Source organism: Dryas octopetala, chromosome 3 (genome assembly GCF_963921425.1).
Source record: "Dryas octopetala chromosome 3, drDryOcto1.1, whole genome shotgun sequence".
NCBI classification, from domain to species: Eukaryota; Viridiplantae; Streptophyta; class Magnoliopsida; order Rosales; family Rosaceae; genus Dryas; species Dryas octopetala.
The window spans coordinates 13,663,177-13,683,977 of NC_141368.1; the positions used below are offsets into that span (position 1 = coordinate 13,663,177).

At 37.6% G+C, this 20,801-nt stretch overlaps 4 protein-coding genes across 4 annotated transcripts; all 4 read right to left on the reverse strand.

Moving 5' to 3' along the window:
- Window positions 1–6,528: 6,528 nt before the first annotated feature.
- LOC147291122 (cocaine synthase-like) lies at window positions 6,529–7,296 on the reverse strand. Its single transcript, XM_086235881.1, has one exon. The coding sequence runs from the start codon at window positions 7,294–7,296 to the stop codon at window positions 6,529–6,531; it is 768 nt and encodes a 255-aa protein (XP_086092007.1).
- Window positions 7,296–7,913, reverse strand: LOC147291123 (cocaine synthase-like). The gene has a single exon (XM_086235882.1). The coding sequence runs from the start codon at window positions 7,911–7,913 to the stop codon at window positions 7,296–7,298; it is 618 nt and encodes a 205-aa protein (XP_086092008.1).
- Window positions 7,914–12,819: 4,906 nt separating this feature from the next.
- LOC147291124 (cocaine synthase-like) lies at window positions 12,820–14,064 on the reverse strand. Its single transcript, XM_086235883.1, has one exon. The coding sequence runs from the start codon at window positions 14,062–14,064 to the stop codon at window positions 12,820–12,822; it is 1,245 nt and encodes a 414-aa protein (XP_086092009.1).
- A 4,029-nt stretch (window positions 14,065–18,093) lies between these two features.
- Window positions 18,094–19,393, reverse strand: LOC147291125 (uncharacterized). The gene is made up of 2 exons (XM_086235884.1): window positions 18,653–19,393; window positions 18,094–18,453 (listed from the first exon to the last, which is right to left on the reverse strand). Exons 1-2 carry the CDS (start codon window positions 19,391–19,393, stop codon window positions 18,094–18,096), a joined length of 1,101 nt encoding a protein of 366 aa, XP_086092010.1.
- Between the last annotated feature and the right edge of the window lie 1,408 nt (window positions 19,394–20,801).

Genomic DNA, 20,801 nt, shown 5'->3' on the forward strand with positions numbered 1-20,801 from the left:
TGTCACTTGTGTCATTCATGACAATTAGATTGCAGGATACCACTTGATTCTGTTGGAATTAATGCACTTTAGTGACTTTTGAAACATTTATATTTATGGCAGCAGCCAAGTAAGCTGTTGCAGACAGAGTATGGCTCATCTTTAGAGTTCCTAGGCAAAGTCTTTTCAGCTTTCTAGGAAAGAAATCTGTAGAGCTATATGCTTTTATATTTGTATTAGCTGTAATGATTAGTAAGCAAATTTAATCAAACACTCAAGAGCTCTGCTGTAGCAACTCAAACCTTTGTGTTCTCTGCATAATTTTTCTGCAGTAATCTCTTGTTTTGTTTCTTAGTTTCATTCCTCATCTAACAAATTGGTATCAGAGCAGGTTCTTTCAATCATACTGGGCGGATAACAAACTGCATCAGAGGAGATGTCTTCAAAGGAAGGTGGATCAGTTTCATACTCTTTTCTTCCCATCTTTGGAGGAGAAAACTATGATTTTTGGAGAGTAAAAATGAGGACATTGCTTCGGTCAGAAGGACTTTGGAGTATTGTTGACAAAGGCTTTAATGAACCAGCAAATGAAGCAGAACTTACACAGCAACAAAGAGAAAGGTATGAAGCAGATATGATGACTGATGCTAAAGCTCTCTCAAAAATACAGAACGGAGTCACCTCAAATATTTTTCCAAGAATCACAACAGCTCAGACAGCAAAGGAAGCTTGGGAGATCTTAGAACTAGAGTTTCAAGGAGATGCCAAGGCAAGAACTATAAGGCTTCAGACTTTGCACAGAGAATTTGAAAATCTCAAGATGAGTGAATCTGAATGCATCAAAGATTACTCATCAAGAGTAAATGAAGTTGTCAATCAAATAAAAACACTTGGAGAAGCAGTCTCAGACCAGAAGGTAGTTGAGAAAATACTGATCAGCTTGCCTGAAAAGTATGACCCCATTGTTGCTGCAATAGAATAATCCAAGGACATCACCATTTTATCAGTTGAACAACTGATGGGTTCTCTAAAGTTTCATGAGCAGAGAAGACTGAGACGAAATGACCAAGCTATTGAAAGTGCTTTCCAAACCAAGCTCACTTTTAAGCCACAGAAGTTCTACAAGAAAGGAAATCCAAAAGGTAACCAACGGTTGGAGATCAAAGAAGATGGAAGAAGGGAGACTCCAGCAAGAAAGAAGAAACTAAAAATGACAGAGGTATGACTTATGATGACAATAAACCTCCTTGCAAAATTTGCAATAAACCAAATCACTCTACTTCTAGTTGTTGGCATCGTGGAAAACCCAAATGCAATTATTGTAAGAAATTTGGGCATGTTGAAAAAGATTGCAGATTCAAAGCCACTAACCAAGCAAATTTTTCTGAAAGTAAAGATGATGATGATGAAGATGAGAACCTATTCTACGCTTGTCAATCAGCTCTCGAAGAAAAAGAAAGCATTTGGTACCTTGACAGTGGCTGCAGCAATCACATGTCAGGAAATGAAAAAATATTTCTTGATGTGGATACTGCAATTACTCCTAAGATAAAGCTTGGTAATGGAGCCATTGTGTATGCGAAAGGTAAAAGAATTATTGCTGTCAAAACCAAGAAGGGAGTGAAGCATATCAATGATGTTTTGCTAGTTCCTGAACTAAGTCAGAACTTGCTTAGTGTTGGACAGCTTGTGGAAAATGGCTACAGACTTATGTTTGAAGATGGTGGCTGCACCATTTATGATAAAAAATCAAAAGATATGGTCATTGATTCAGTTAAAATGGAGAAAAATAGAAATTTTCCCATTGAATTTCATTATAAGCAAATGGTTGCATTGAAGGCTGATGTTATTCAAGATACTTGGTTGTGGCATAAGAGATTTTGCCATTTAAATTTTCAAAGGCTGAAGCTACTGCAACATAAGAGCATGGTGAATGGGCTGCCTAAAATTGAAACATCATTTGATGCTTGTGAAGTGTGTATGATGGGCAAGCAGCACCGAATTCCATTTCCAAGACAAAGCACATGGAGAGCCAAAGCATCGCTGGAGCTTGTGCACACTGACATTTGTGGCCAAATGCGAACTCCCTCCTTGAATCAACATAGGTACTTTCTCACTTTTATTGATGATTATTCGAGGATGGCCTGGGTCTATTTTTTGAAAGAAAAATCAGAGACTTTTCTAGTTTTCAAAAGATTCAAGGCATTTGTAGAAATTGCAAAGTGGCTGTGTTATTAAAGTTATCCGAAGTGACAGAGGAGGAGAATATACTTCTCAAGAATTTGAAAGTTTTTGCAAAGATGAAGGCATTTGGAAGCAATTGACAGAAGGATATAGTCCCCAACAAAATGGGATTGCAGAGAGAAAGAATCGAACAGTTGTGGAGATGGCAACCTCAATGATGACTGAGAAGGGCTTACCTAAGAGTTTTTGGGCAGAAGCTGTACATACAGCTGTCTACATTCTCAATCGATGCCCAACTAAAGCTGTGAAGAACAAGACTCCATTTGAAGCTTGGAGTGGATTCAAGCCCTCAGTAAGTCATTTAAAAAATTTTGGTTGCATTTGTTATGGTCATGTTCCTGCTGAAAAAAGAACTAAGTTTGATGAGAAAAGCCAAAAATGCATCTTTGTTGGCTACAACCCCAACACAAAAGGATACAGAATTTATAATGTTGAAACTAAGAAGTTGATTGTGAGCAAAGATGTTATTTTTAATGAAAAGGCTGGCTGGAATTGGGATGAAAATAAAGTGCAGAAGATGCCATATGTTGATGTTCAAGATCAAAGAAAAATTCAAGGAGAGCAAGAAGAAGAAGCTATTCCTCAGTCACCAACACTTTCTACAAGCAATCCAAGTGGAGATGGTTCCTCCCCAAGTTTCTCTTCACCCGAAAGTCCTCCATTAAAAACCCGAAGGTTGAGTGATGTATTGGAAAGCTGCAATTTTTCTAGTATAGAACCAGTAAGATTTGAGGAAGCTCAAAATCAAGAAGTTTGGGAGAAAGCAATGAAAGAAGAGATAAAGATGATTGAGAAGAACCATACTTGGGAGCTTGTTAAGCCTCCAAAAGATCGAGAAGTCATTGGGGTGAAACGGATTTTCAAGACAAAGTTCAATCAAGATGGAAGCATTCAAAAGCATAAAGCAAGGCTGGTGGCTAGAGGTTTCACTCAACAGCCAGGGGTTGATTTTACAGAAACTTTTTCACCAGTTGCAAGGTCTTAAACTATAAGAACCTTGACTATTGCTCTTGTTGCTCAAAAGAAATGGTTACTGTATCAGCTTGATGTCAAGTCAGCGTTTCTAAACGGAGTTTTAAAAGAAGAAGTGTATGTAGAGCAGCCTCAAGGTTTTCTAGTTAAAGGGGGAGAAGATAAAGTCTACAAGCTGAACAAGGCTCTTTACGGGTTGAAACAAGCACCCCGCACTTGGTATGCTGAAATTGACAAGTACTTTGCTAAGAGAGGCTTTCAGAAAAGTCCAAGTGAGCCTACACTTTATGTCTTGAAGAAGGGAGATTCTATTCTCATTGTTTCAGTGTACGTTGATGATTTAAATCTTCACTGGCAATGATGAAATTATGATCCAGCAGTTTAAGAAAGATATGATGAGCACCTATGAGATGAGAGACTTGGGTTTGTTGCACTATTTTTTGGGAATTTAAGTTCTTCAATCAGAATATGGGATTTTCATTTCTCAAAAGAAATATGCAGAAAATATTCTTAAGAAGTTCAATATGCTCAGATGCAAGTCAGTGGCTACTCCTCTAGTGGTAAATGAAAAATTGAAGAAAAATGATGGTGCAAAGAAGGCAAATGCTGCACACTATAGAAGTTTGATTGGAAGCCTTTTGTATCTTACTGCTTCCAGACCAGACATCATGTTTGCTGCAAGTTTACTTTCAAGATATTTGTAAGAGCCAAGTCTAATTCATTATGGAGCTGCAAAAAGGGTTTTGAGATACTTGCAAGGCATACTTGATTATGGAATTCTGTACAAGACTATAGAAAATTCAAGTCTCATTGGTTACACTGACAGTGATTGGGGTGGCTGCCTTGATGATTTAAAAAGCACTTCAGCTTATGTTTTTTCTCTTGGCTCAGGGATTTGTACTTGGGCTTCAAAGAAGCAGAAAGTTGTAGCCCAATCATCTGCAGAAGCAGAATATATTGCAGCTGCCAAAGCAACATCTCAAGCCATGTGGCTTCGAAGAATTCTTGATGACATTGGAGAAAAACAAGAAGAAGGAACCGTGTTGTACTGTGACAACAAAGCAGCCATTGCCATTGCAAAAAATTCAGTCAATCATGATCGTACCAAGCACATTGATCTCAAATACCATTTCATTAAAGATGAAATTGAGAAAGGGGATATTCAACTTGTGTATTGCAGGACAGAGGAACAACTTGCTGATGTACTGACCAAGCCACTTCCCAGAGAAAGATTTTGTTATCTTAGAGAGCTCATTGGAGTTGTGAAGAAAGTGCATTAAGGGGGAGTGTTGGAATTAATGCACTTTAGTGACTTTTGAAACATTTATATTTATGGCAGCAGCCAAGTTAGATGTTGCAGACAGAGCATGGCTCATCTTTAGAGTTCCTAGGCAAAGTCTTTTCAGCTTTCTAGGAAAGAAATCTATAGAGCTATATGCTTTTATATTTGTATTAGCTGTAATGATCAGTAAGCAAATTTAATCAAACACTCAAGAGCTCTGCTGTAGCAACTCAAACCTTTGTGTTCTCTGCATAATTTTTCTGCAGTAATCTCTTGTTTTGTTTCTTAGTTTCATTCCTCATCCAACAGATTCTTCATTCATGACAATTGGTCTGCGATAATGAGTTTGGTTCTCACCTGCACTATACAATATTTTACAAGGAAAACATTTATATTCCTCATTTGTGTATCTTTATAAGTGGATTACGACTCTATTAAAGAGATAATATATAAATAGTACAAAAAATGTGGTTCAATTCCCTAACATTTTGTTTCCAATTAATCTAATAAAAGAAGAAAGATTATGTATTTATTTCACAACGATGAGTGGTTCTCATTCTCACATGCAACAATGACCGACAATTCACAATGAATTCAAGGGAGCAAATGAAAAAGCATCTCATCATATTCAAATATAGCCATTATGAAAATCAATAGGTTAAATTATTTCCAATTAATAAGCTGATGAATGAAACACCATTCATTTATTTATTTCATAATGATATATCCTAATCCAGTACCTCTCATTCTCACATGCTGCAACGACTAACAATTGCACTAGGATTCAAAGAAGCAAGTGAAGGAAGCATCTCATCATGTTCAAATATAGTCATCACTTGTTCTTCTATGCTCGATCACCCAAGCTTCAATATCTTCACCCCATTTGCTCACAATGAAAAAATGGTTGAAAAACATAGGACAAGTGACCCTAATGGGTTTCCCCCACCCTAAATTCGTATCATATAAGGAAGATAATTAAAGCCTACATACAGAAGCTAAGGTTCTGCTTCAACATTTGAAGCAAATCAAGATACTTTTAAAAAACAATAAAAATAATCAAGATGGTATATATAATTGATTTTACCGTTCTCGATCTTGTCTCTCCCAAGAACTGTAGATGGAATAGTAAGAGAGGGAAAGAGACTAGAAAGGGACAGAGGAAAATTATTTTTTCTTTCCTATATGTCCCTAGATGTCATTTTACATAAGAATATATATATATAGAGCAAATTACAATTTAGTACTCCAACTTTGAAAACTTGCAAAAAAATACCTCAACTTTCATTTTTATCAACTTAGTACCCCAACTTTGAAAACTTGCAAAAAAATACCTCAACTTTCATTTTGTGTCAAACTAGTACCTTCGTTAGTTTTTCTGTCAAAGTGGCAGGGGTATTTTCGTCTTTTCCTTAAATTTAAAAAATAATAATTTTTTTTAATAAAAAAAATTCATAAAATTAAAAAAAAATTCATAAAATTTTTTTAAAATTTTATGAAATAAAAAAAATTCATAAAATTAAAAAAAAAATTCATAAAATTTTTTTTAAATTTTATGAAAAAATTTCATAAAATTAAATTTGAAAAATAATAATTTTTTTAATTTTAAGAAATTTTTTTATTAAAAAAAATTATTATTTTTTAAATTTAAGGAAAAAACAAAAATACCCCTGCCACTTTGACAGAAAAGCTAACGGAGGTATTATTGTGACACAAAATGAAAGTTTAGGTATTTTTTTGCAAGTTTTCAAAGTTGAGGTACTAAGTTGATACAAAATGAAAGTTGAAGTACTTTTTTGCAAGTTTTCAAAGTTGGGGTACTAAGTTGAAACAACATGTAAAGTTGAGGTACTAAATTGTAATTTGCTCTATATATATATATCTATATTTATTATTAATATTTTCATTAAATGGTAGGTGAGAAAATAAGACATGAGGTGGGAATAGTAGCACTTTATCTTCAAATATCAAGTACATTAAAACGATGATCTGGATAATTAAATGCTTAATAGATGATCATAACTTAAATATAAATCAAGTACTACTTCTCATTCTCAAATGCGGCAACGACTGACAATTGCACTAGGATTGAAGGAAGCAAATGAAAGAAGCATCTCATCACGTTCAAATATAGCCATCTCTTTTTCTTCCAAGTTCACCCAAGCTTCAATATCTCCACCCCATTTGGTATCAACCAAAGTGATAAACTTGTCGAAGTACATAGGACAAGTAACCCATCTGGGTTTCCCCCACCCAAAATCCATATCATAAAATTGAAATCCGCATAAACTTGAAAGCCAAAAGATATTGACTACCAACTTCTCAAGTTCAGTCTCCTTTCTAAGAGATTCACAAAGCAGAGAGTAACAATCTTCCCTTTTAAATCTCTTTGCCTTGTCCTTGCAGAAGTCTGCTAACCCTTTCCTCATCTGGACGACCAGTTCCGGTATTTCGATATCAACTTTTTCAACCAACACCGGGAACCGCCACATGATATTCCCTATAGCATTGTCCGACAGTGAAGGGACCATTCGTTTGCGCAAGTTGACCGTTTGCAACAGTAGCGACGTCCTTGATGATGATATGGATTGGGACGCAGCAGCAACAGCATTAATAGCACATTTCAAGACAACTGCAAATACTAATTGCACATTTGTAGGGACATTAAAGCCAAGCTGTTGATCAAGTAGTAGTTTACTGGTTTTGGCCTTGAGACTGGCCATCTTTGAGCACCTAAACACAAGCCTCCTTGTGGTGAAATTTTGAGGTAGGAACATTTGGGGGTTGGAGATGAAATTTGTCCCCGTTTTCCCAGGCGGCATCAGCGGTCCAGTATTGAACTTGGAAGCAGTATTTGATGATCACGATGATCATGGTCGTCGTATTCTTTACGAGCAGTGGCCGTCCAGCTCTGGACGAATGTGCACAAAGATGATGCATCCGCGATCTTGTGTGAAAGAGAGACTCCAATAGCTATTCCTCCGCAGCTAAAGACAGTGACTTGAACTTGCAGAACAACATCCAATGCATCAAGATTAGTAAAACTAGTGGGAATAAATTGGCCTAGTAAATTGGGGCCTGGTATTTGGGAGAGAAAATTGGAGAGGTCGCAGTTGATTTGGGCTTCTACAAAATAAGCACCCTCATCGTTGCACTCAATGGATACCCCATCTTTGAGTCGGCCGGCGAGTGGATAGAAATGAACCAAGGTTTTGGATAGCGAGTTCTGAAGGTGGTTTGACCACAACGATTTCCATACCGGCAGCTTCTGGGGTGCTGACTCGTCACCATAATTAGAGGCCGAATAGAAGAAAATCAGTTCTGCGTGAACATTAGGAGGGAATGATTGGTCGAAAAGAGAGAGCTTAAAGCTTTTGTGGTGATGAGGAGTTGGAGAGGATGGCCTGACTGTTTTTTTTGAGATGATCTCCACCTTCATTTCGGTCATCTTTTCCTTTGTTTTGCAGTTTGCAACTTCCTCCAATATGCTTTTGCTTGGGCATGACAAATGATGTTGCAGAATGTACAGGGGAGCTAGCTAGATGTTTGAGAATGCATGCATGAATGTCACTTGTTTCATTCATGATAATAATTACTCTACATGGATGCCACTTGATTATTCATTCATGACAATTGGACTGCAAGAATGAGTTTGGTTGCCACATGCACTAAACAATATATATTTTACAAGGAAAACATGTGTATTCCTCATTTGTACTTTATCTTTATAAGTGGACCCACCTCCACCTCCACCTCTGTAAGTGAATTTCACCTCTACATACAAATAGTACAAAAAAAGTGGTTTCCTAACATTTTGTTTCCAATTAATTTAATAAAAGAAGAGAGATTATGTATTTATTTCACAACGATATATATATAAGTGGTTCTCATATATTCTCACATGTGACAATGAACGACAATTAATTTCACTATGAATTCAAGGGAGCAAATGAAAAAGCATCTCATCATATTCAATATAGCTATTATGAAAGTCAAAAGGTTAAATTATTTCCAATTAAGCTGATGAAAGAAAGGCAATTTAATTATTTCATAACGATAAATCCTAATCCAGTACTTCTCATTCTCATATGCTGCAACGACTAATTAAGAATTGCACTAGGATTCAAAGAAGCAAGTGAAAGAAGTTTTTGTGGTGATCGATGAGGAATTGGAGAGGATGGCCTGATGGTTTTTCTTGAGATGATCTCTACCTTTCTTTCTGTCATCGTTTATGTTTTTTTTTTTTTTTGGTTTGCATGCTTTGCAGCTTCTTTCAATATGCTTATATATTTGCCTTCTGCTTGGGCATTAGAATTAGTTTTAACAAAATAATGTTACCGAATACTGTGGGCTTCAAATGCTTTTAAAATAATGTATGGATGCCACTTGATTATTGATTCATATATAACAACTAGAATGCATGGATGACAATTGATCTTTGAATATATAAGTTTACCCTTACACATGTTTTCTAAACTTCATCTTCTTTCCAAAACAATTCCTTGTCCGTTCTATGACTCTTTCTCTCATCACTACAACAATTTTGGCCTAAGGCCTCCAATGATTTCCACTAAAGTTGGGGGGGGTGTCAATTGCTAATGTGGCTGTTCACTAATGTTAATTATTAGTGATCATCATATTAAGTCAGACATGAACAGTGATGACATATGCAACTAATGGTTCTGATTAGTTGATTAAATTGTGGCACCCCTATAATTTAAACTAAAAAAAGGGGTTTAGTTAATTTAGGGACTAAAAACAGGGCCAGCACACAAAGACACCACCACCAATTTACTTGGGGTTGTACTATAACCAACCCAAATTGTACAAAACAGTAACCATTTTTTCCATTTTTTATCATAAAGCAAGTCCAGTCAGTGAGACAAACTTAAAAACCCATCTCCCGCCCATGCTCAATATTTTCCCTCCTTCTAATGGTGCCTAGTAGGTTGGAATCACAGTTACCCATGACTGACTTGATAAGGTGTCAACTACTTGTGGCTGCTGACAGGCTTCAAGGGATATTATATACAGTAAGGAAATCCTCCATAAAGTGTTTAAGATATTTAGCAGAGCATTCACAATGCTGCAGTGAAGCAGGTAGACCTACTGCTACACTCAAGAGACTTTGCAGAGAGAATATTATCTGCATCTACTGCTCTACTGCTCTACACATTGGTACTGAGGAGAGCCAGCCATTAAGTGCAGATCCAAGCTAAGCAAGAGATGGAAAAAGCACACTTTGATTTACGGATAGATCAGAAGAGAGATCAAAGCCCGAAAGCACCTAGTGAGCTCATATTTTGACTGGAAAACCAACTGTATTTGGTTAAACCAGAGAAAAGAGCAGGTAGCGCATGAGTTCTCAATGATCAAGTAATGAAATCTTCCTTTGTCGACCTGAAGCTGAAGTGAAGGAGGGAATGGAGCTGGAAATCATCCTGGCTTTTGTGAATAGGTTGTGAAGCTTTACATTGTAAGGTATGACATATTCCCTGCACTTATGACATATTCTGAAGATTAATTGATTGTATGCCTTCAATAATTTGTCTTTGCTCTAGAATATATTAAGAAGCAACACATTAGAAAAAAAAACTCAAAGATATAAGAAGTTTAATTAATCTCCCTAAGCAATATATATATAAGGAGAAAAAGCTTCAGATCACCAAGTTAGGCATATTTGGCTCAAGAAAGGAAAAGAAAAAAAACAGAGAGCCAAAATTATGAGGGAAGAAGGTCCGAATCCTACACTGGAGGACCGGACCTCTAGTGAAGGTAGCAGCAGTGAAATGGAATTTGCACGAAGGGAGGTCCGGACGTTGCTTGAGAGAACCTGACCTCCATAGACGACGCAGCTTGAAATGGAGATTTCATGCAGGGAGGTCCAGACCTCTCTTTGGAAGACCGGACCTCCAGCAGGGAAAATTACACTTGAGCTCTATTTTCACTAGGTGAGGTTCTAGAGGACCGGACCTCAATGGGGCGGTCCGGTCTTCATTCTTCAAAACCTTTTCTTGTCCTACATCACTTTTTTTCATAATAGAAATCCTATTTGGCAGTGATCTAGAGAAATATCGGGTTGAATTGGAGAGGATTGCAATGGTAAACACTCAAGAGATATTGAACATTCAAAGGAGCAGTCCCACATGGATTTCAACTTGAATGGGAGGCTTACCACAGCTGTAGACAACTACTTAAGGGGCAACATTGGCACAAGCCCTGGCAACACTCCATACTTGGCACTCCCACTGCCCCCAGTTCAGACTGGCACAAATTCCTTCCACCTTCCACAGATGACAGGTGTGATTACGCCAATTTCTAGAGCAGGACTGGCTGGTCCCCAACAATTGGCGCAACATCATGCTAGGAATGACATGGGAGCAGAGGATGGTGCTGTGGGAGATGCAGGCGCTTCAAGAAGCGGGGTTGGAAGGTCACAACACAACTGATCGACATAGCAAAAGAAATCATGGCTGCCAGTAAGAATACTTTTTGTTGTTTTGAGTAATATACTGCTGGTATTTTGAACAGCTTTTGTCATAGAACTATAAACTTGGTGGGTTATATTATGGTTTAGACTATGATATATATCACCAAGTTTGGAAGTGTGGATATTCTGTTGGAATCATATGACTAAGTGTTGCGCAGCTAGTGATTATGCTTTTGTTGTTTTTGGTATCTAAGTTTCATTCTGTTTTAGAAATTGTGAAAAGTATGGGGTAATTAATTAGAATGGTTGTAACTATGCACTTGAACCACTACTTGAATTAAACATGCAATTTCAATGTATATAGCAAGTCGTATTTGCATCAATGAAGAAAGGCTGTGTGGGTTCAGCTGTGTAACTTGAGTTGTCAATTATTTGGTTTTTTATTTTTCTGATATGGCATTGAGGTTCTGCTACATACCCCTCCTATTAATGAGATTGCTGGACTGAAAGTTAAGCATGCTTGCTCCAATATTAGTGTAGGCTTTCCACATTTTATGAATAATATGGTGTAACAACAATTGCAAGCATCTAGAACTGAAAAATGCATATTCGGACTGTTGCAAATGAAAGATTAATTGGACACTGCAGTACATTCAATCCCACTGCAGCAATCGTTTTGGTGGGAAAATGCATTCTCAATCTCATATAAATAGTCACCAAAGTTCTTGCATGGTGGAGGATATTTAATTTCTGAAACCAAATCAGAAACTAATACCAATAAGGTGGGAGTGCAGTAAGCAATGGTTGTTATTAGTGAGCATTCATACCCACTGTTAACAAGATAGTAGAAGAAACCATGGCATGACATTAATTAATAATATCAATCCTCCACCAATTTAGCAACCCCAATAGAGATGGTGAACAAGTGAAACCCACTAACTGCAGCATTGGTGAGGACCGGACCTGTCAGACTGACACTGCAGGTTTTGGCAGAAGCTTCCACCATGCTTACATGTGGGTGGCCTTAACTCCCTTGCCACCCCAACACCAACCTCCAACATGATATATGGTGACTGCAGTGTGGCAAGAGACATTACAAACTAACAAAAGTGGCAGTTGCCTCTATGCCTACCAAAAAATATTGGTTGCCTTTGCTTGTTTTTCTTGTAGTGCATCTAGATCACCAGCCAAACTTATTTACAGGGACAAACACATCTTTATAGCCTCCCAACTCAACTATATTAATTATTTCAGCCATTCCCACCAAACTCATCCCCAATTTTATATGTGATAAGATTCACCACAATAATTAAGTACAACGAGTCAGGACTTGGAAGCCACGTACAAGAGGGATCCCAACTATATAGGAGTACCATAATCTCAGTCCATACACCCTAATGCAGAAAACAAACTCTAGTTTTCTTTTATTTTTCTTGTCTTTTTTGTTCTTGTTGTACATGTTGTTGTGGATAGCTAGTACTATAAATTGAACTAAACTCTATGGACAAAGAGCATCATCACATGATAGGAGTGCATTTCAAACTTTTACATATTAGATCTACAAAAAATTTCTTGATGGATACTCATTGGTAGTAGATGGTGTTTACCTCCTCAAAATCCAAAACAACCAGAGAGCTCTTAAATCCGGATAGAGAAAACCTTGTTGAACCTCATATAAATAGCAAATATATGCTCTGGGTGTGAATTAGTTAAGTATCTGTGTGAAAGAAAGAGGCAATTTTTTTTATAAAGATGAAGTTGTTTAGGAAAAGTCGACTAAGGGTAAACTAGAGATTTTAACTCATACAATTATTTAAAAAAAAAAAAAGAGTGCAAGTAGAGAAAAATAGAGTACGAAAATCGCTTTCCTTTATTTATTTCATAATGATATATCCTAATCCAGTACTTCTAATTCTCACATGCTGCAACGACTAACAATGGCACTAGGATTCAAAGAAGCAAGTGAAAGAAGCATATCATCACGTTCAAATATAGTCATCACTTGTTCTTCTAAGCTCACCCAAGCTTCAATATCTTCACCCCATTTGCTCAAAATGAAAAAATGGTTGAAAAACATAGGACAAGTGACCCAAATGGGTTTCCCCCACCCTAAATCCGTATCATATAAGGGAAATCCGCACAAACTTGAAAAGCCAAAGAAATTGACTCCCATCTTATGAAGTTCATCCTTCTCTTTAACAGATTCACAAACCATTGAAAAGCCATCTTCGCCTTTAAATCTATTTACCTTGTCATTGCAGAAGTCTGTTAACCCTTTCCTCATCTTGACAACCAGTTCATGTAATTCGATATCATTTTTTTCCACTAACAGATGAAATTGTGAAACGAGATTGCCCATAGAATTGTGGGGCAGGGGAGGGACCATTCTCTTGCGCAAGTTCACGGCTTGAGACACTAGTGACGGCCTTGATGGTGATGATATGGATTGAGAAGCAGCAACAGCATTAATAGCACATTTGAGCACAACTGCATATACTAATTCCACGTTTGTGGGGCCATTAATAATGCCAAGCTTTTGATCAAGTAGTAGTCTACTAATTTTGGCCTTGAGACTGGCCATCTTAAAGGAGCTGAACACAAACCTCCTTGTGGTGAAATTTTGAAGAGCTGGTAATGTTGGGGTGAATGTGATCAGCCTATGCCTATCCGAAGCTGGCATCAAAGACGGTCCACTGAATAAATCTGGAAGCAGAATTTGATGATCATGACCATTAATGTCATATTCATGACGAGTAGCCGCGGTCCAGCACTGGACAAATGTGCACAAAGATAATGCATCCGCGACCTTGTGTGAAATAGAGACTCCAAGAGCTATTCCTCCACAGTTAAAGACAGTGAGTTGAACATGCATAAGAGCATCCAAGGAATCATGATTAAGAGTATAGGTTGTTGGAATAAAGTGGAGAAGTAAATTGGGTTCAATTTGGGAGAGAACATCCAAGAGGTGGCAGTTGATTTGGGCTTCTACAAAAGAAGCGCCTTCATCGTTACACTCAATGGAGACAGCGTCTTTGAATCGCCCAGCGAATGGATAGAAATGAACCAAGGTTTCGGATAGGGACTTCTGTAGATGGTTCGATATCATTTGCTGTTTATGGTTATGGATGCTGCTGTTGGAGGCTGAGTAGAAGAAAATCATAGTTGCGTACAAATTAGGTGGAGCTCTTTGGTCCAAAAGAGAGAGCTTGAAGTTTTTTTGGTGATGAGGAGTTGGAGAGGATGGCCTGATGGTTTTTCTTGAGATGATCTCTACCTTTCTTTCTGTCATCGGTTCTTTTTTTTTAGTTTGCTTTGCAACTTCTTTCAATATGCTTAAATATTTGCCTTGTGCTTGGGCATTAGAATCAGTTTTAACAAAATAATGTTACCGAATTGTGGGCTTCACATGCTTTTAGAATAATGCATGGATGTCACTTGATTATTCATTCATAACAACTAGAATGCATGGATGACAATTGGATTGTTTGAGTATGATATTGTCAGCATTTATCAAAAAGGTAGAGACTAAAAACACAGGAAAATGTGAAACAATATGAACCATTGGATATTGCGTTAGAGAAATATAACATTTGTTGCATTTTTTTATATTAGTTCTTTATTAGAGGTGAGACTCACATTTCAGATGTCTGGATGCCACTTAATTATTCATTAATGACAATTAGATTGTTTAAGTATGATAATATTGGTACTTGTCAAAGAGGTAGAGACTGAAAACACAGCAAATGTGAAACTCTATTAACTATTGGATATTATGTCAGAAAAATCAATAATGTCTGGCACATTTTTTACATTACCTCTTTATCAGAGATGAGACTCACATCTCACCAGCATTGATGTCACTTGATTATTCGTTCATGACAACTAGAATGCATGAAGTGGATAACACTTTCCAACCGCTTTCACCTCTAATATCTCTGGCACCATGACTTCTCCTCACTAGTCTGATGTTGAGATTTGAGAAATTAGCAAAGAAAATCAAAGAGAGAGGAAGGGAATATTTTTGTAAAATGCTGGAGCTCACGCAATAGCTCTGGAGCAGTATATTCATATATATATATCCATCAGTACAATGAATGTGGGCCTTTAGCCATTGAAACAGAATTGTGGAGGAGAGCCTATAACCTCCACCTCACCAAAGAAGCAATGCCCTATAAGACACTGCCATCTGTTCAATTGACAGCTATATTCACTAACAGCTTAATTAAAAACTATTCTATGCATTTAAGAAACTAATTCATACCAAAACTGAATTAGGACATTAGTTAGGAGCCTTAATTCTAACACCCCCTTCTAAGGCCCTAACTGATATAACTCCCAGCTTGTCCCTCAAGTAGCAGAAACGATCCTTAGCCAATGCTTTTGTGAAGATGTCAGCAAGTTGTTCTTCACTCTTGCAGTACAACAGCTCAATTGTCCCCTCTTGAATTGCATCACGAATGAAGTGAAATTTTCTTTTGATATGCTTGGACCTTTGGTGGAAGACAGGATTTTTTGCCATTGCTATTGCAGAGGTGTTGTCACATAACAAAGCAGTAGGTTCCAGTTGTTCTTCCCCAAAGTCCTGTAGAACAAACCTCAACCAAACAGCTTGAGTGGTGGCTTCTGAGGCACTCATGTACTCAGCCTCAGCTGTTGAGAGAGCCACACTCTGCTGTTTCACTGATGCCCAAGAGAAAACCCCACTGCCAAAAGAGAAAGCATAGCCTGAGGTGTATTTCATGTCATCTTCATCCCCTCCCCAGTCACTATCACAATAACCAATCAAAACTGCAGAACTACCTTTCTCATATCTGATTCCATAGTCTATTGTTCCTTGTATGTATCTGAGAACTCTCCTGGCAGTACCATAGTGCTTAGAGGTAGGACAATGCATAAATCTAGCCAACAAACTAGCAGCATACATTATGTCTGGTCTAGTAGCTGTTATATATAGTAGGCTGCCCACCATTTTCCTATACAATTCTTCATCTGCAGGTGCACTTCCATCCTCCTTTTTCAGTTTATCAGTTGCAGCTAAAGGAGTAGTTACTGGATTGCAGTTCTTCAGCACAAACTTCTCTAATAAGCACAATGCATATTTCTTTTGGTGCACAAAAATACCCCCTTCTTGCTGAATAACCCTCATGCCAAGAAAATGATATAGCAAGCTTAGATCAGTCATCTCATATTTCATCATCATTTCCTTCTTAAATTCTTCTATCATCTTCTCATAGCTTCCTGTATAGATAATGTCATCAACATAGATTGACACTATTAGAGTTCCTTGGTCCCCTTTGTTTTTCACATACAGGGTAGCCTCACTTGGGCTCTTCTCGAAACCACACTGACTCAAGTAGGAGTCAATGTTTCCATACTAGGCCCTTGGGGCTTGCTTCAGCCCATAAAGAGCTTTTCTCAACCTGTACACTTTACTCTCTTCACCTTTCACAATAAAACCTTCTGGCTGGTCAACATAGACTTCTTCTTCTAAAATTCCATTTAGAAAAGCAGACTTAACATCAAGTTGATAAAGTTTCCAGCCCCTTTGAGCAGCCAAAGCAATCAAGGTTCGAATTGTGTCAAGCCTTGCCACAGGGGCAAAGGTCTCATTGAAGTCTACCCCTGGTTTTTGAGTGTAGCCTTTAGCTACCAGCCTTGCTTTGTGTTTCTGGATAGTGCCATCAAGGTTCAGCTTGGTCTTGAAGATCCATTTGACCCCCACAATAGGTTTCTCACTTGGTCTGCTAACCAACTCCCAAGTTTGATTTTTTTTCTATCATTGCAATCTCATCCTCCATTGCCTTTTGCCAAGCCTGATCAGTAGCAGCTTCTCTGAAGTTTTCTGGTTCGATGACACTCACCATACATTGTGCAAAAACATCATTTAGATCTCTCCATTTTCTGGGAGTGAAGTCATAGGTTTCTGACAACTTTATGCCTCCTTCAGATTCAGTTGCAGGTGAAACAGTTCTTTGTCTTCCATTTTCATTTGGAGCTATCACACTTTGTGAGTTTAAGTCAGTCAAGTCTTCATTTAGCCTATGACTGGAACATGGAGTAGACAGAAAAGGAGTTGCAGGCACATCTTCTATTTCAGTAGTAGATTTATCTTGTTTGTTGTTCCAAGGAGCATTCACATACAGTGTTTGCCTAGTTTCCCAGTTCCACATTGCATCCTCATCAAATATAACACTTCTTGAAACAACCACCTTGTCGCTTCTCAAGTCAAAGATCCTATAGCCTTTCTCCCTTGTTCCATATCCTACAAATACACCTTGCTGTCCAGTTTCATCCAATTTCTGTCTCAATTGTGCTGGAATGTGAAAGTAGCAAATTGAGCCAAATACCCTTAAGTGCTTTACTCCAGGTTTCCTTCCACCAAACTCTTCGAATGAAGTTTTATTTTCCAAGGCATGTGTAGGGCATCTGTTAAGGAGATACACAACTGTGTTAACAGCTTCACCCCAAAACCTTTGAGGCATCTTCTTCTCCAAAAGCATAGTTCTAGCCATTTCCATTATGGTTCTATTCTTCCTCTCAGCAACACCATTTTGCTGAGGAGAATAGGCCATGTTAACTGCTTTTCAATTCCAAAAGTTTCACAGAACCTCTCAAATTCATGTGATGTATACTCTCCACCCCTGTCACTCCTTAGTTTCTTCAATTTGTAGCCACTTTGCAGTTCCACCATGGCTTTGAATTTCTTGAATATAGAGAACACATCAGACTTGAGTCTAAGGAAATAAACCCAACACATCCTTGTCTTGTCATCAATAAATGTAAGGAAATACCTATTACCTCCAAGGGTTTCAACCATGGGACCACAGACATCTGTGTGTACTAAATCCAGTGGATTTTCAGCCTTTCTCACCTTGGTTCTATCAAAAACTTCCCTATGTGATTTTCCAGTGGCACACCCTTCACACACATGAGCATACTCCATGAGACTTGGCAGACCATACACCATTTCCTTCTCTTGAAGTAGCCTTAAGCTATCAAGGTTCAAATGGCCAAACCGCCTATGCCACTTCCAAGATGAGTCAGCACAAGTAGCCTTGTTAGCCATAATTGGATTCACATTCTCAAATGTAAAAGGAAAACATCGATTCCCTTTCATTTGAATGGTGGCAATAGGTTCTTGGAGTGTTTTGTCTTCATATATACATGCTGTAAAATCACCAAATACAATTCAATATCCATGCTCCACCATCTGTCCTACACTCAGAAGGTTCTCATCTAGCCCTGGCACCACCATCACTTTTGGTATATATCTTGTGCCCCTTTTGGTCTCCACTACAAGAGTACCCTTTCCAGCTGATTGCACAAGTTCTCCTGTCCCCATTTTAATTTTGCACCTCACAGTCCTATCGATGTTGATAAGCAAGTCTTCACAGCTGGTCATGTGGTTGCTACAACCACTGTCCAGATACCACACATCATTACTCCTCTGCACAGAAGCAACATGACAAGCATAAAACATTGTAGCTGTCTCCTGTGTTTGATTGGCATAATTAGCCACTGGACCCTTCTTGTTTGGCTGATGACAATCCTTCATAACATGACCAACTTATCGCAATTATAACACTTAACTTTTCCTTTAAACCAACATTCACCAAGATGAGATTTATCACAGATTTTGCATCTTTGTTTCCCTGTGTCAGCACCATTTCCTTGCTTCATTGTATTCTGAGGTTTCGATTCTCATTTCCTAGATTTTCCCTTCCAGTTCTTCTGCCCCTTCTTTACACCATCAGGAGTGAACACTCTATTTTGTGTAGACTGAGTTTTGGGAGAAAACTCATGCTAGCAAGTGCCCTTTCAGAGTTCATAGCCTCCTCCTCATGTCTTATTAACCTCAGTTCATAACTCTTTAGAGAACTAGCAACCTCATGCACTGATACAGTGCGCAAATCCACAGTTCTTTCAATTATCACACACATCGGGTCATTCACTTTGGTCAGGCTAATTAAAACTTTCTGAACCATTCTCTCATTTGTTAAATTTTCACCATATTTTTCCATTTGATTTGTTAAATCAAAAAATCTGGAGAAATATGCAAGTAGAGTTTCATTTTCCCTCATTCTCATATACTCAAATTCACGACGTAGACCCTGTAATTTTACTGACCTTGCCTGTTCATCTCCATGGTATTCTTCCTGGAGTAGATCCCAAGCTCCCTTCGCAGTGGTTTGATTCACAATTTGAGGAAAGATTTCCTTTGTGACTGCTCCCTGGATGATGCCCAGTGCTTTGGCGTCTTTCATGAGCAGCCCCTCCATGACGGCATCGACCTCTTCTTCATCGTCAACGCCAACTGGTTCTCCTTCCTTCTTTGTTTTCTTTTTCTTTGATTCTGGAACAGTAATCCCTTTCTCTACAAGTTTCCAGATCCCATGAGACTTGAAAATTGTAATCATCCTTACCTTCCAGAACTCATACTCTGTTCCATCAAAGATGGGAGCCCGTAGCTCACCACCTGATTCTCCCATTGCAGAAACAAAATGTTTCTTCGTTAAATTTCTCTCAAGGATTCACACAGAAGCAACACCCAACTCAGATTGAACCTGGCTGCTCTGATACCATGTTGAGATTTGAGAAATTAGCAAAGAAAATCAAAGAGAGAGGAAGGGAATATTTTTGTAAAATGTTGGAGCTCACGCAATAGCTCTGGAGCAGTATATTCATATATATGTATATATATCGATCAGTACAATGAATGTGGGCCTTTAGCCATTGAAACAGAATTGTGGAGGAGAGCCTATAACCTCCACCTCACCAAAGAAGCAATGCCCTATAAGACACTGCCATCTGTTCAATTGACAGCTATATTCACTAACAGCTTAATTAAAAACTATTCTATGCATTTAAGAAACTAATTCATACCAAAACTGAATTAGGACATTAGTTAGGAGCCTTAATTCTAACATCTGATTCAATGTCAGAATCAGCACTGTCTCCCCATTTTATCACTTTTCGCAATTGGTGGTGGTGGTGGGTCGTCTTAAGGTGGAGGTGGTGGTGGGTCGTCGACTGTTAAGCTGTGTGAGATGATACAGAGCAGTACGTAGAAAATGATTTTTCAACTTTTTAGTAAAAACAAGGAAAACAACCAAAATGTTGTTTTCTAAAGCAATGAACAAATCTGAATTCATTTTCCAAAATCATTCTCCTTGTTTTTACAGAAAGGTGCACCGAACGCATATTCCTGCTTTTTGATTTTGCAAAACGGCTTTAGAAAACATTAACCCTTATATTCAGATTGTTTACTTTCAATCCAATATATTATTATATAACTACCAAAATGTCAACGGATCAGCTTAATAATTGTTTGCCTATGATTTTATTTATTCTTATGCCTGTCATTTAATCAATTCATCTACTGCTCTCTAATTAACTAGTCGCATGGTTTAACTAGTAAACCATATACTAAATAATAGAATATCAATTAATTAAGAACAATAAATGTAATATATGCTACTGCATTACAATATTATCTAATTTATTGAAAATGGTTATATTTTCTTATAATCACATCTAAAACTACAAGCTGTCATTAAACAATTAACTCATTTAAAATAGCAAAATAGAAAACACTTTTGATATGGGAATATTATCCACTTTCTTCAATCTATCTTCTCCACCAACCTTCTTCATTATTATTTTCATTCTATATTATATTTTTATGATAAAAAACGTTTATTTTTTAAATATTTGGGGTAATTATTTGGTCACGTAATCGTTTGGATATTTTCACGATCGAAAACATTCATCTCTGCAAAAAAAAAAATTGAAAATTGTTTGGTCACGTAATCATTATTAAATAAATAAATAATTATTTTGGGTGAAGATTTGCTGTGTGCTGAAGGTGACTCTGCTAGAGGGCGACGTTTTTGAGCC

Bases quoted from the DNA above. Each gene is read 5' to 3' on its own strand.
- LOC147291122 (XM_086235881.1), bottom strand. From the start codon at position 7,296: ATGCCGCCTGGGAAAACGGGGACAAATTTCATCTCCAACCCCCAAATG.
- LOC147291123 (XM_086235882.1), bottom strand. From the start codon at position 7,913: ATGAAGGTGGAGATCATCTCAAAAAAAACAGTCAGGCCATCCTCTCCA.
- LOC147291124 (XM_086235883.1), bottom strand. From the start codon at position 14,064: ATGATTTTCTTCTACTCAGCCTCCAACAGCAGCATCCATAACCATAAA.
- LOC147291125 (XM_086235884.1), bottom strand. From the start codon at position 19,393: ATGGGAGAATCAGGTGGTGAGCTACGGGCTCCCATCTTTGATGGAACA. The intron at 18,454-18,652 runs GTGTAAAGAAGG...CATGTTATGAAG, and splicing joins TAGAGTGTTCACTCCTGATG to GATTGTCATCAGCCAAACAA.